The sequence below is a fragment of the Onychomys torridus genome, chromosome 1 (genome assembly GCF_903995425.1).
Source record: "Onychomys torridus chromosome 1, mOncTor1.1, whole genome shotgun sequence".
NCBI classification, from domain to species: Eukaryota; Metazoa; Chordata; class Mammalia; order Rodentia; family Cricetidae; genus Onychomys; species Onychomys torridus.
The window spans coordinates 58,973,680-58,989,361 of NC_050443.1; the positions used below are offsets into that span (position 1 = coordinate 58,973,680).

The following is a 15,682-nucleotide window of genomic DNA, read 5'->3' on the forward strand; positions in this document are numbered from 1 at the left end:
ACAGTGGGCCACCCGTTCCTGGCTGGTCCTGAATGTCCGTGTCTGCCCATGGGACTGATGATACAGAAAGAACCCCCTCAATGCCAGTACATGCAAGTTTGGAAGCCCGGTCCCCTGCCCGTGCTGGGAGGCCACCTCAATGGCAAAAGTAGTCATTTCCCCCAGAAAATGGTGGCACATGCCTTTAATTCCAGCACTCAGAAAAGCAGAGACAGGCCAGCCTGGTCTACAGTAAACCTCTGTCTCAAAAGGAAAATAAATAAATGAAGAGAAGAAGGAGGCCCTTTCCAACCCTCCATCCTCTTTCTGGGTGTCACGTAGCCCAGGCTGGCCTTCAATGAACTATGTAGCTGAGGATGATCTTGAACTCCTGATCCTCCTGTTTCTGCCCCCTGAGTGCTGGAATTACAGGCGTGTGCAACCAACCGTATTTGGTTTATGCAGTGCTGGGGGCACAAGCCCAAGGCTTCTCACGAGAGAAGCAAACACCTTATCACTTGAATCCTTCATCCCTTTTACTTTGCTTTCTCTTCTTTTCCTCCTCTCCTACCCTTTGCCCTCCTTCCTGACATTCATTCATTCATTCATTCTTCTGCAGTACTAGAAATAGAACCTAGGGTCCTGTGCAAGGTAAGCAAGTGCTGTACCCCTGTGCTACACCCCAGTCCCCCCTTTCTCGATGCCCCTGTCTGGAGGTCACCTTGCCCTAAGGTGGGCACCAAGTCCTGAGGTTGATACCCTTGGTGGAAATAAGTTTCTCAGCAACAAGTTCAAGTCCCTTCTCCGGTCCCTTCCATGCTGAGTCACACTGTCGTGCTCAAACCCCGAAGCAGAGCACACACTACAGCACCTTACACTGAGATTGGCTCAGGAGCCATGCACCTCTAGAAATCATGAAAATGTAACCTTTGGCTCAGCTCAGCTCAGCAGGGCAGTAACTAACACGTGGAAGCTGTGTGACCTTTGGAAAAGGCACTTAGCCTCTCTGAACCTTGTCACTTCACCCCATTGTCAGCTCCCTCCTCGCAAGGGCTCCTTCCAGTTCCTAGCCTCTTGAGTTCCTCCTTGCTCCAGCCCTGCCAGTAGGCAGCCAGTCCTATTGAAAATCTCATTCACACTTGAGAAGGCTACAAATTGGGTCACTCAGCAGGCGTCCATCCTGCAAACAGAGGCAGAGGGTACGTGCAGGCGCCGGGTGTGTTATAAGCGAGAATGTGTGGAGCTGAGGAGAGAAGGGGTAGAATCTCTCCCCAGATGCCCTCAGCATCCAGGGGTGACACGGGGGTGAAAGGACTTCGATCCTATGTTCATGAAGCAAAAATTTAGGGAGGGGAAGGAAGTGAGGCATCGCTCTGATCCGAGAGCTGGGTGAGACCACCTCTGTGGGTGTGGAGCAGAGTCCCAGCTCTGAAACCAAACTCCCCAGTCTCAAGCCGCCTTCCTCTGCTTCCACACTGTGTGACTTCAAGACAGGAACTTGTCACCTCTGAGCTGCATATGTTACTGATCCCATCTACCTAGCTAGGTGGTCATGATAACTGGGCAAGGGGTGTGTGTGACATAACACACGGTGGCACTTGGGTCTCTTGCCTCTTGTCCATTTTCCTCTTCGTCAGCCTCAGTCAGCATCTTTTACCTTGGAGCCACAATAAGTGAGAATCATATCTTTCTACTAGCATCCCTTCTCATGTGGTTTAATCAGCCTATTTAACGTTAACCTTCCCCTTTCCCCAGAGCAGCATTTTGTCTATTTCAAGCCAATCAATAAACACATAATAAAAACGGAGTTTTATCAAACCCCTCCTCATTGTAAAGACACAAATCAAGGTTTAGCCAGCTGACAACCTGCCTGTCAAGTTACTTGGGGAAAATAGACAATTCTTTTACTTTCTAAGGTAAGGTGATGTTTTAGGAGCTTTACAACACAAGGGAGCCATTGACTCAAGGGTCAGATCATCAGGATCTCCCTCTTTAAAAATCAACACCTCACTGTCATCCTAGAGCCTTTCTCCAGTAACTGATGGAAGCAGATGCAGAGATCCACAGCCAAACACCAGGCCGAGCTCCAGGAGTCCAGTCGAAGAGAGAGAAGAGGGCTTCTATATCCAAGAGGCATCAAGATCATGATGGGGAAATGTACAGAGACAGCCGAACCAAGCTAGTGGGAACTCATGAACTTTAGACCAACGGCTGTGGAGCCTCCATGGGACTGGGCTAGACTAGGCCCTCTGCATAAGCGAAACGGTTGTGTAGCTTGATCTGCTTAAGGGGCCCCCTGGCAGTAGGATCAGGATCCTAGTGCATGAGCTGGCTCTTTGGTGCCCACTACCTATGGTGGGACACCTTGCAGAGCCTTGAGGCCGGGGGAGGGGCTTGGACTTGCCTCAGCTGAATGTACCAGGCTCTGCTGACCCCCCACGGGAGGCCTTACCTTCTCATAGGAGGGAATGGGGGGGGGGTAGGGTAGGGAAGAGGCTGGAGGAGCGGGAGGAGGGAAGAGGAGGATCTGTGATTGGTATGTAAAATGAATAAAAAAAAACACTTAATAAAAACATCAAAACCTTTTAAAAAAAAATCAACACGTCGGGTAAGATCACCCTACACTCGGCTCCTTTAATACACAGGGCCACAGCGCCCTCTGCTGATATCTGGGTAACTGCTCCTTCCAGGCCTTGTAAGTCAGAATCTTGGGCTGTGACCCAAATATCAACAGTTTTTCAAGCTCTCCAGGATCGACCGAAACTAAGGACCCTGGATTTAAGGATTGAAAAAGATGTGGCTTGGAACAGAACAAGCAATAATGGGGAATAAAATTCTCCAGATGGAAGCACCCTAGTCTTGCATGATAAAAAATGAAATGTGATATTAACCCCAGGCCTAAGAGTGCTGCACATTCTCAGGAGTTGGGAGAAGGTTGAAGGCACCACAAATGTCTAGGTCCAAAGTCCGACTCAGCTACTGTAGAGTTTGGAGTGCTGTTGGAAGGGGAAGCCATGTGAGTAATGTAAGTAAATGATTTACATGTGGTCCCTTCAGACTCTAACAGCAGAGCTTGAACTTGGTCCTGCTTCTGGATCACTGCTAAGCTGCTTGTTAGCTTGGAGACCGATGGCTGGGCTGGGTGTATGGCTCAATAGTAGAGTGCTTGCCTAGGATGTGTTAAGGCCCTGTGTTCTAGCCACCGCAACACATACAAACTTGCTAGATCCCACCTCTGTGCTTTTCATTCAGTGAGTCCAACCACTTCCAAGGTAATGCCTATGGCTCTGGCATATAAAGAAACACCACTCTGAAAACCGACCAGATTAGCATTCCCTTTCAGGGCTGCACCCAATTCAGCACCAAGGGCATCCCACAGCACCCTCAGCTGTCCTTAGAATGGGTACACACGGCAGGTAGGACAGCACATTATGCATAATAATTTGCAAAAGCAAAGTATCAATTCTTGCCAGGTGGTGGTGGTGGTGGCGGCGGCGGCGGCAGCAGCAGCAGCAGTGGTGCTTGCCTTTAATCCATGGCCAGCCTAGTCTACAGAACTAGTTCCAGGACAGTGAGGGCTACACAGAGAAACACTGTTTCAAAGAACCAAAAAACCAAAACAAAACATCAGTCTTATGTCCCAAATGCTTCCCTTCTACTGGCACCTGCCCTGTAGCTAAAGGTAACCTTGAACTGCTGATCCTCCTGCCTCTGCCTTCTAAGTGCTGTGATAGCAGAGGTGCACCACCACAGCTGGTTTATGTGGTGCTGGGATCAAATTGTGCTTCCTGATGGAAAAGATGGTGAGGAAGGGGCCCTCGAGGTGGGGCATGTGCAGGGCCCAGCTCACAAAGTTTCTGTTATGGAAAAGCTCCAATCCTTCTGGAAGGAGGCCAGGGAAAGTGAGCTCAATGACTTAAGAAGTGAAGATTGGCCTGCTATCCACAGCAAAATGCCAACTATCTTGAATGCCTGGGACTTCCATTTTTTGTTTGCTAGTATTTCTGTAATAAATCTAAGTAGTCATAAAGGATGTACCAGAAATATTGACACCTTAAAAAATGTTTAGGTCAGTATGATTGCTCAGCTGGTAAATGAGCTTGCTGCCATACCTGACGACCCAAGTTCAACACCCCAGGACCCTCATGGTAGAAGGAGAGAAACATCGTAACAAGGAGAATTATCTGCCCTACACACACACACACACACACACACACACCCCATAAAATATATGCATGCTGGAGATAAACTGGGTTGGTAGAGTGCTAACATATAGGAAACCATGGGTCCCATCCCCTGCACCTTATACACTGAGTGTGACAGCACACGCTGATAATCTTAGTGCATTTGGAAGGTGGAGATAAATTCAAGGTCGGCCAGGATATGGTGTCTCAGGCCTTCAATCCCAGCACTTGGGAGACAGAGATAGGTGGACCTCTGTGAGCTCGAGGATAGCCTGGTCTATAGAACAAGTTTCAGGACAGGCTCCAAAGCTACAGAGAAACCATGTCTGGGGGTGGGGGAGTTCAAGGTTATCCTTAGCTACATAGCAAGTTGGAGGCCAACCTGGGTTACATGAGATCCTTAAAAAATGGGCTGGTGAAACGGTTCAGGAGGTAAAGGTGCTTGTTGCACTGACAGACGGCATGAGTTGAATTTCCAGAACCTGCAGGAAGGAGAGAATCAACCCTCACAGGCTGTCCTCTGACCTCCACACCCACTCCATGGCATGTGCATACCATACACAGATACAAAATAAATGTATTGAAAAACAAAAGGCCAACAAATTCCCAAATCAACAAAACCTAACATTGGCAAATAAGTGCAACCAAACCTCCATGGTATAGCCATTTTGATTTTAACTTTGCCAATCCTTTTTTTATTCTGTTTTTGAGAACGGTCCCTTGTAACCCAGGTGGTTTCCACCTTGCTGTGTAGCCAGGATGACCTTGTGCCCCTCAACCTTTGCCCTCACCTCCCTAGTGTTGGGGTTACAGGGATGTGCCGACACTCCCCAGTACATTTTCTTTAAAGGCAGTGCCTCACTATGTAGCCCTAGCTGGTTTGCATGCCCATCACATTATCAATTTTTAAAAACACATAGAAAGACTCTTGGAACTATCTTGACTTTTATCCCAGCATCATGCTCCAAAAAAACTACAATGCAGCCAGGCGGTGGTGGTGCATGCCTGTAATCCCAGCACTCGGGAGGCAGAGGCAGGCGGATATTTGTGAGTTCAAGGTCAGCCTGGTCTACCAAGCAAGATCCAGGAAAGGCACAAAACTACACAGAGAAACCCTGTCTCAAAAAAAAAACCAAACAAACAAACAAAAAAAAAACCTACAATGGTTAAGAATTTCTCCCACCATTTTGAGTTCTGGAATGGTTTTCCATAAAGAAACACCACTTCCCCATAGAATGAGCTAAAATTCATGAGTGCAGCAGTTTTTCCATGTCCACGAGACACTGGTTTCACCCATCCTTCTCAACCAGAAGACATTAAGTCAACTTGACGCAAGGAAAAACGGGGGCAGCCTGGGCTTCATGAGACCCTGTCTCAAAAAAATCAAATCAAATCAAATAAATATTGAAATTAAAAAATAAATAAATTCAAAAATCAGTGCAAAAGAAGCAAATCTGATTTTTCAAGTTTCTCATAATACTGCATATTATTATTATTATCATTATTATTTTATTTTTCATTTGGGGGAATCAAGCCAGGGCTTCTCTGTGTAGCTCTGGCAGTCCTGGCAGTCTCACTTTGTAGACCAAGCTGGCCTCGAACTCACAGAGATCCTCCTGCCTCTGCCTCCCGAGTGCTGGGATTACAGGCGTGCACTGTTAACATTTCACCGGATTCTCAGAACCACGAGGCGGGAGGGGCTGCAGTCCCCCGTAGGCAGATGTGGGTGTGCTACCTGTGTCATTAGCTCTTTGAAGGTTGAATTTCACTGGGCATTAGATCAGAAACCGGAGGCCTTCACTGGCGTCAGGGACAGAAGAGCGCATGTGTCATTCGGCCCTTTACTAACCTAACACCGCCTTTTCCCCGCACAAGCCACGCCCCCACCGGAGCCCCTCCCTTTCTGGTCTGACACACCCACTCGAGGAAGACCAATCAGAAGAGGCCTTAGGCGGGCGCTACGGCCCAGCGAACCAATAGACGGGCAGCCGAAGCCGGGCTTGTCCGGGCAAGCAGCCGCGGCGGCCCGCAAGGACTCCACGTGTAGGCCGGGAAGGCGCCGCCGGGTTTTCAGGTGAGCTGGGGGTCGGCCGTGGGGAGTCCCGGGCCGCCGGTTCCTGCCGCCAACCGCTCGCCTCTCTTGGGGAGGGCCGGTGTGCACCCAGGCCGGGGTGCGGCCTCACGCAGTCCCGGCCCGGCTTGCGGGCTGTGGGCCTAAGGGGGCGGCTCCGGCGAGGAGCATCGACCGGACGCCCCAGCCGGTGGGGAGCGCGGGTCTTTCCTAGTTTTTTTTTTTTTCTTTTTCTTTTTCTTTTTTTTTTTTTCTGTTGGTCTGGTAAGCTTTTGGGGTAACACCGGGAACCTTATTGCGCCAGGCTTTCCCAAACTTGAGGGTGGGGTCTCGGGTCCTGTCCCCAGACTTTGCCTTCTACCTAGGGCTACCTATTGAAAGCCCGCAGTTAGCGGTTAAGGGACAGTGACTTCCCGGGGTCATCTGGTTATTTCGTGCTGGAACTGGTCTAGACCTGCCTTCTGATAGAGACCTGCCAGCAGGCAGATGGTCCTTAGGCCACTGATGATTCTGGCTTTGCAGTTTCTTGGGAGCCTTCTCATGTGGAATCCTCTTGGACCAGGGACCCTCACCTGAAAGCCGAGTGCCTACCATACTAACCAGAGTTAAGATGAGAAAATTGTGTACGTGCCCATGCTGACAGGGCTGTGTCCTCCGAATACTTCTCTCCAGCGAAATTGAGCACCATCCAGGGCTACAAACTGTAGGAGTGGGTCCTCTTGGTAATAGTTGGTTCTGACCTGTCCATAGCGCCAGGGACTATAGGAAACGACCACTTTTATCTCTTTAAATACAAGGCCACAGAGACTTTTTCTCAAGGGGACCTAGTTTTAGCTTCTTTCAAACCTTGCCAGCAGGGCATGTCTGTCCTCCCCTCCCCACCCTCAAAGTGCACCATCAGCAGGGCCAGCACGGGTCCTCTAGGCCGCTTTCTCTCCCATTGCTGGGCTAAGGCAACTTGAGATTCTGAATTTGTCAGTTCTGAGACGGGTATGAGGAAGTTGCTGACAAGCTCCTTTTAAAAGAGAGGGTACTATTTGGAGACCGGCTAAGCAAGCCGAGAGTGGGTGAGTCAGCAAGGGTCAGGGAGTCTCCTCATGCAGATGTTGGCATCAGCAAACACAGAGCTTTTCCTCTTTCCTCCCATCTGCTTTTGCTACCTAGTCCTGTGCTACTCCTGCCCAGGCCCATGGTCTAACCTCATCCTCCAGTGAGGTAGCTGAGATGTCCCCTGAAGCCCTCCCTTCTGTCCCTCTCCTTGTATTGAGCCATAAGAGAAGAATAGCAGACCCAGTGGGGCGCTGCAGCTGGCTGACTTGAGGGAGCCCCGCAGACTACCTGTTGACTGAGGAGTTACAGGGTAAATGTCTCTGCGCTTCTGAGAGACAGTTTGTGCCTACTGGTCCACATTTGACTGGCCCACCCGGGTGTCTCGGGCCTCCCTCACTTGACCAATAGACTGAGGACCCTGGGGTAAGAGTGGCTTGTGGAAGGACCACGAAAGTCAGTGGCAGAAGATGGAGTGGTATAAAGGAAGAAGCAGTCTTCCCGGCTGTAATCCATCTTATACTTTATAGTCTAATCTGGTGACCTCAGGTGGCCCTTCTGCCTCAGCCCCAGGTTATTTGTCAGGCCTTTGTCCTTGGTGTCTCTGCTCCCCACTCCCTCTTCCCTGCAGGGTTACTGTTCTTGATTTGTAAGGCTCTTGATTTTGTTTTGCCTCCTAGTACCTCTAACCAGCTCTCAGCACACCAGCTGCTGCATTTCCATGTCTCTGGTCAAACCAAGCTTCTCGGCCCAGCATCTGGCACAGCTGGGACCCCAGAGAACCTCCTTGCAACACTGGGGAGACACAGGGGTTCCTGAACAGCATTTGGTGATACAGAGCTGCAGCTGGGTCTGCAGGCCTGGGGTGTATTTGGGAAGAGCAGTGAGTCCAGGTGGAGGCAGCTCTGGCCTAAGGATAGCTGGCTACCCAATGTAGGAAAGAGAATCGGCCCCGCTGGAGGAAAGGACAGAGACCTAGCTATTGAGCCATACTGTGTGTGAGGTATAGGTCAGAAACAGGGGCACAGCAGTTTATAGGTTAAACCTCGCTCTGCAGAGTTCAGATTTGGGGATCTTAGATGGGTGGTGTTCAGCTGCAATCTGTTTCTGTGACCTTTGCTTCTCTGTGTCCATACTCCTAACAGGCTGGTAAACTACCGCTTTTAGAGGTGAGCTTGACTTCAGAGCACGGACTCTGGATCCCTATCAGCCTTTAACCAAGTTACTCAGCCTCTGGGCCTCACTTCTTTCTGGGAGACAAGGGTGATGATACTCTGGTGTCAGTAGGGCGGTAGAAGACTCCATGTAACACTTGTAGAGGGAATTTGCGAGTGTGGCATGTGCAGTGTTCGAGTGCAGTTCTTAGTAAAGGGGTCAGGTTTATTCAGGTACTCGAGCTGCAAATACCACAGGATAAGAGGCAGGGTGGCCTGGTATCCTCCCATCTCCTCCCCCTGTGTGATTTCTCTCCAGCACACTGCCCCGCTGGAAGATCGCCTCCGGGGCTCCTCTCACCCCTAGCTGCGAGCTGCCTGGCATGGTGCTGGGAGAAGCCCCTGAGTCTACTCAGTGCCCACCCCTCTCCGGCCTGAATTCCAAGGATGTGGTTCGGAAGAGACACAAGAGGAGAAGCCGGCAGCACCAGCGGTTCATGGCCCGCCAAGCCTTGCTACAGGAGCAGGAGCTGTTGAGCATGGCTCCAGGGCCAGGATCCTGCCCTCTGGCCTCCCCGTCACAGATACCAGCAGACACAGAGGCTTCAGGCAGCAGAAGGCAGCGTCCCAAGGCCAGGTCCGGCCGGGGTGGCCCATGCAGCAAAAGGCCTGTCCCCAGAGAAGGCCCAAGGCCTGGGCCCAGCAAGTGTGTCGCCATTGACTGTGAGATGGTGGGTACAGGCCCCTGTGGGCGGGTGAGTGAGCTGGCCCGCTGCTCTGTGGTGAGTTACAACGGAGATGTTCTCTACGACAAATACATCCGGCCTGAGATGCCCATTGTGGACTACCGCACCCGCTGGAGCGGCATTACCCGCCAGCACATGCGCAAGGCCATCCCCTTTCAGGTGGCCCAGAAAGAGGTGAGGACTCCGGGGTCTTGTTTTGACCTGAATGACAGGTTGGGGAGAGAAGCCCTGGTTTAAGTCACCTGGGGTGGGGGTGGGATCCTTGAGAAGTCGCTTCACTTCACCACATATGCAGTTCCTTTTCCAGAGGATGGATATAAATCCAGGTGCTGCCTCTTCTACAGGGCTGCCAGGTGCTAGGCAGGGGCTGCTGCTAGAAGGGCTATGTGAGAGGTAAAGGCATTACTTACAAAAGTCTATACAGTCACCTATGGTCCTGTCACAGTCCAGGGCCGCTGTTGTAGCCCATCTCCTCATGGTTTCTCAGGGCTTGGAAAAATGATTAGTAGTTGAGATCCACTAATATACTAGGAGTCTGCAAAAGCATTTGACCATAGGAAACAATGAAAGCCTTGTAAGTAGACTAGGATCCTTGCCCCAGGGTCTTCTGTGAAGACTCCATCCCCATAGATGTCTAGAGCTCTGACATGGTTGTCTAAAAATCGTGGCTAAGATGGACATGGTGGCACATGCCTTTTAAAGGTCCCAGCACTGGGGAGGCAAAGGCAGGCTGATCTCTGAGTTCAAGGCCAGCCTGGTCTATAAAGTGACTTCTAGGACAGCTAGAGCTACACAGAGAAACCCTGTCTTGAAAACAAACAAACAAACAAAAAAATCATGCTAAGCAAGCTTGCTCCATACATTAACCACAGAGTTAGTCAACAGAACCGTGCCTAGTACTGTAGTGGTGAGGGGAAGCTCTTGTTAGCATCAAAGGCTGCCGTCGCTGTCTTCAGGACTCTGCCCCCTTGCTTCTCTGCATGCTGACTCCAGGCCCTCCGCACCTGCCCTATGCCATGGAAATGGTGTTGAGGCACAACACTGAATTTGTGTGTGTGTGTGTGTGTGTGTGTGTGTGTGTGTGTGTGTGTGTTTATAAGGATTATATTAAAGTATATCTTAATATAATAGGATATATTTATAAGGAAATGGTGTTCAGGCACAACACTCAAAAGACTTGGTGCTACCACAGAAACAAGGAGACCTCATTGAAATGGCACTGCAGTTTTGCCCATGGTTCAGAAATGTAAGAGACCCGCAATTGCTTGTGGAAGCAAGGGCAGGAGGAGGATGCTGGGGCTGTGAAGTGGGGGCGGGGTTTCTGAGTCAGACACGGTTAGACTGCTGTGGCTCAGCACCCAAGCAAACAGTTGCTGGCGATGTTTGAGATGTGTAGTGTTGTGTGCTCTGGGTTCCACTCAGCATTCATGTAGTGTTTCTTCAGGAGTAAAGTTATGCAGAAATGAAGGTGAAATTTGCATCCTAGGTTGTACTCTATCACAGCTGTGTTAGAACAAATACACTTTCAAAACGAGCACTAGAACAGAACTACTTTTTAATGTTTCTGGGTTATTGGGATAGGAAGGTTTGGGAAATACTGATAAACTCATCTTGTGACCTTTGTCACAGTGGGCTGGCTAGTTTTGTCAGCTTGACATAAGCCAAAAGTCATTTGGGAAGCAGGAACTGAAAGTGAGAAAATGCCCCCACCAGATTGACCTTTGAGCAAGCCTGTGGTGCATTTTCTTGATTGATGATTGATGTGGGAGGGCCCAGCCCACTCTGGGCAGTTACTACACCTAGGCTTATGGTCCTGGATGTGTAAGAAAGCAGGCTAAGCAAGCCAATAAGCACTCCTCCGTGGCCTCTGCTTCCGCTCCTGCTTCCAGCTTCCTGAGTTCCTTTCCTGACGTCCCTCAGTGATGGACTATGTATGGTATGGAGCTGAAAGATGAAACAAACCCTTTCCTCCTCGAGTTGTTTATGGTCGTAGTGTTTTATCACAGCAGTAGAAATCCTAAGTAAGACATTCCATGATGCCCTAAGCATTGCTTTGGAAAGACTTGATCATGAATAGAAGCAGTAGGAAGTCTGTGCGAGCCCTCCACCTCTGATCCCTCCCATCCATGTTTGTGGTTGGTGGTGACCCCTGGAGCAGGCTCACTTGGGCTAGTGGGGGTGGGGGGGAGGTAGCTTTGATCTCTCTCCTACTTGATGGCAGGTGAGGTAGGAGACTGGGGGTGATCCCAATATAAAGCTTAAATGTGTCTTACCATCTGCCACAAAAACTGGGTCCCATAATGATAGGAAAGGCTGTGGAAGGCCAACAGCTGATGATCAGGAGTTAGCAGGCCTTTAACCCTGTTTCCCTGAGCATGAGGAAGGGAAGGAACAGGATGTGCCTCTAAGGCTGCAGAGCAGGTTTTGAGGATAGGAGGAGGCAGTACACACAGGCGCAAGGAACTGTGGAATACTAAGAAGGGCTTCCACTTAATTGTGTATCTATCAGAGCCAGGCATGGTTCTTTTAGTTTCATTCAACAGGTCTTTATTGATCAGAAAATGGGGGACTGAGGCAGGAGGATTGATGTTAGTTCTGGCTTGGTCTGCAGAGTGAGCCTTGTCTCAGAAGGACCGGCCCAACAAACAAAAGCAAGTCAGTATATGCTGTGCTCTGGGTGAACATCACTGGTCAAGTCAAATAGAGCTTACTGTGCAGGAGGGGAGACTAGATCATCCTAAGAGCTAAGTGTGTAGAATATATAAAAGCAAAATCCATACTTAGAAAGTGTGGCTAGCTTAAGGAAGGACCAGGGTCCCTAGGTAGATGAGGATCATGGGAGGTCCTCCAAGGAAGGCTGTTGAGCTGAGACCTGAGTGGGTAAGAAGGTCTGACATGGCCTTCCTGCCTCCTCTCCCCTCACAGATCCTGAAGCTCCTGAAGGGCAAGGTGGTGGTGGGACATGCACTCCACAATGACTTCCAGGCCCTCAAGTATGTTCATCCTCGGAGCCAGACCCGGGATACCACTTACGTCCCAAACCTGCTCAGCCATCCCAGCTTCCACACCCGAACTCGGGTCTCTCTTAAGGACCTGGCCCTGCACCTGCTACACAAGAAGATCCAGGTATGTGGTGCAGAATCTCTTGGTGGAGGAGTTGGGGGAAGGCTCGTCTGACTTTCATAGCTGCTGGACTGTGGATAGGACTGTGGACTGTTATAGCCACCTCCTTCCCCGTGTGAATTCCCCAGCAATAGTCAAATCCCAGCAGGTTCATCTCTTTTGGTCTTTGCCCACCTAGCTCCTGGCTCTGTCCTGTATCCTCATAGGATGTGTTCTGACTCTTGCTGTGTCGTGTTTTGATATCCATCTTCCAACTTCTGGAGCAGGATTTTTTTTTTTTTAAATATGTATGGGTGCTTGGCCTCCATGTGTGGACCACATGCATGATGTGCTCTTGGGGGCCAGAAGAGGGCATCAGATCCCCTGGAACTGGAGTTATGGACAGTTGGGAGCTGACATGTAGGTGTTAGTAATTGAGTTTAGGTCCTGGGGGAGAGCAGCCAGTGCTCTTTTTTTTTTTTTTTGGTTTTTTGAGACAAGGTTTCTTTGTGTAGCTTTGCGCCTTTCCTGGAACTCACTTGGTAGGCCAGGCTGGCCTTGAACTCACAGAGATCCACCAGGCTCTGCTTCCTGAGTGCTGGGATTAGAGTCGTGCGTGATCACCACCCAGCCCAGTGCTCTTAACTACTGTGCATTCTCTCCAGCACCAACATAAAGGGAGGATTATTTTGGCTCATGGTTTAATAGGGTTCATGCTAAGGCAGAACATCATGGTGATGGGAGCATGTGGAGCTCTGTACCCCACAGTGAATATGAAGCAGAAAAAGGACAGACAGAATACTCCCAAGGTCTTTTTCTGGTACTCTGTTTCCTTAAGCCACCTCAGTTTCTAGTAGCTTTCAAAGTAGCACTGTCTGCCAGGGAAGAGGCCCACAACACAGGAGCCCTTGGGATATATTTCGTTTCTAAATCATAACAGCCTCTCTTCTGGGATGTATGCTCTCGCCCCTTGGAGGCCAGCTTGGCTTCTGGGTCGATGATCAGGCCCATTTCAACACACAGTGATGAGTTTGCTCTTGTCTGCAGGTAGGTCATCAGGGACACTCGTCTGTGGAAGACGCCATGACAGCCATGGAGCTCTACCAGCTGGTGGAGGTGCAGTGGGAACAAGAAGAGGCCAATAACGCCAAGGCGCATCCTGAGGACAGAGGACCTGACAGCAGCACTGATGTGGAGCAGTACATGGAGGACCAGTACTGGCCTGATGAGCTGACCCAGAGCACCAGTGGAGAAATGCGGGAGGCCCAGGAAGGGAGGGAGTGAGAGGAAGGAGCAGGCGATGGCGGATGGGGCAGGGAGCCGGGAGGGGTCCTCTCCTGGCAGACAGGGCAGGCAGCAGCCTGGTAGACAGGGTCAGAGCACTCACCTGTCCACATGCTGGCTCACAACCCTGCCTCCTATATATCTAAGGGATGCTTCGCCCCAGTTCCTGTGGTTTCGCTAATGACACTAGGCAGACCTTGTCCTAGTGCCCAGCAGGTACAGGGAAGGTGTTTTAGGACCTTCCAAGGCTGTCACTGGCTCCCTGAGCCAAGACTTCTGGGGTCAGTGCGTCTCCCCCAGGAGTGGTGGGTGCAGTCTGTCCTGGAGGTCCATCTCCCCCTCTGGCAGGGTGAAGTTCAGTTGTTCTTGCTACCTCTCTTCTTCACAGATGTGTTCAGGTTTACAGCAGCCTAGAGTTAAGTCCTTTAAAGAAGACGTGTTCCCTGTCTGCAGTAGAGTATTATTTTAAGGTGTGTTATGTTGTTTATGTTGCATTTGTTTAACTCTGTGAAGCTGTGTTACTGAGCCTGTCTAAAACACCTGATGGTCTAATAAAGAACTGAACCTCCAATAGCACAGCAGGAGAAAGGACAGGTGGGGCTGGCACAGAGAATATATAATAGGAGAAAAAAAACAGATGGAGGAGTAAAGAGAAGAGGGAGCCAGAGAAGGAGGAGGACTCCAGGGGCCAGCCATCCAGCAAGCCACGGAGTGAGAGTAAGATTTACAGAAGGGAGCTGGTGGTGGGCCCCCACAAAAGAGCAGAATCAACCAACAACACCTGTCTCTTACTTTCTTAGATACCCTGTGTCCTAAGGGTAACTTTAGGGGACTAAGTTACTGAGCAAGGGCTCAGATCACACCATCCTCTGACAAAGCTTCATCCTTACTGCTACGTAACATTGAGACACTAGGCAAGCCTGTGGCTTCCTGTTGAGCTGTTTCCCTCTCTGTAAAGTGGGGAGTAATAGACCTGCCTCAAGGAATGTTTAGGGGCTTTGCATGCATCTAGTGATGAAAGAGAATGGGCTCTATTCTGGCCAGTGCCTGACTTCTGAGCTGCTATGGCCTGGGAAGTCCTCTGGTTTGGCTTTTCCAGCAGATGAGGTGGGGGCCAGGGCCAGGGCATTGCAGGGGGGTTCCGAGTTCTCTGCAGGTCTTGTTACCAGCTTTGGGCTTCACATCAGCATCCGGCCACTGTATTGGGAAGGTGACAGCAGCAACCCAGACAGGGTCAGAAAGGAAGGGACACTGCTTACTGAGTCCACACTCTCCACTGTCCGCCCAGGCCCTGATCGCACAAAACCTTAGTCACGATTGCTTGCTGGCTGGCTCCTCCCTGCCAGGGGAAGAGAGAACTGGCCGGATCATCACTTTTGGCCTGGCGCCAGGGGTAAGCTCTTGTTTCCTTAAAAAGCAACAACTTGTGCCAACCTCGCTGCTGGGTAGTAGCTTGAAGGGAGGTGGAGCTGATCGCCTGTGGGAGTGTACTGTGAGAAAGCAGCTTGCTCGTGGTACTGGACCATTAATGCAGGAATAAAGCCCAACTGGAAAACTGGGTGGAGTGATCCTTTCTAAATAGTCAAGCTGGGCTGAAGGGTGGATGGTCGAGGGTTGGGGAGGGCTAGAACACTGAGCTTTGCTGGGTGCTGGTCTAGAGGTGGCATCTTTAGATGGTACACGTTAGATCTAGAGCAGGTTCTGACTCCCTTTTAGAATTGCCCTATTACACAGCACACGATTTAATTTGGTCTCTCCCTGGCACTATGTTCTCATATTAAAAGGTTTGAGGGGTTTTTTTTTTTTTTTGCTGTTCAGAAGGGATCTCATGATAGAGCCCAAGCTGTCTATAACTCCTTGTGGAGCTCAGGCGGTCCTGTCGCAGCCCACTCGGTGCTGGCGTTGTAAGCATGTGTTGCCATTCCTGTTGGATTTTGCCCTTTAGGAATGAGATTCCTTTGTGTGTATATAATGTTAGTCACCTGTCCTTACACAGCATCCGCTTAATTGCTTCCCCTCTTGGCTATTGTGAATAAAGTATTCATAAGCATGACATGCAGATATCACTGATCCCCTGCTTTCAAATAATTGGATAGGTTCCCAGTAGGGGAATTG

The 15,682-nt window shown here is 50.2% G+C and overlaps 1 protein-coding gene across 1 annotated transcript; it reads left to right on the forward strand.

Annotated features, from left to right (window-relative positions):
• Positions 1–6,156: 6,156 nt before the first annotated feature.
• Aen (apoptosis enhancing nuclease) lies at positions 6,157–14,069 on the forward strand. Its single transcript, XM_036194147.1, has 4 exons — positions 6,157–6,237; positions 8,755–9,355; positions 12,107–12,307; positions 13,331–14,069. The coding sequence occupies exons 2-4, from the start codon at positions 8,819–8,821 to the stop codon at positions 13,565–13,567; spliced, it is 975 nt and encodes a 324-aa protein (XP_036050040.1). The 5' UTR covers positions 6,157–6,237; positions 8,755–8,818; the 3' UTR covers positions 13,568–14,069.
• Positions 14,070–15,682: the final 1,613 nt, after the last annotated feature.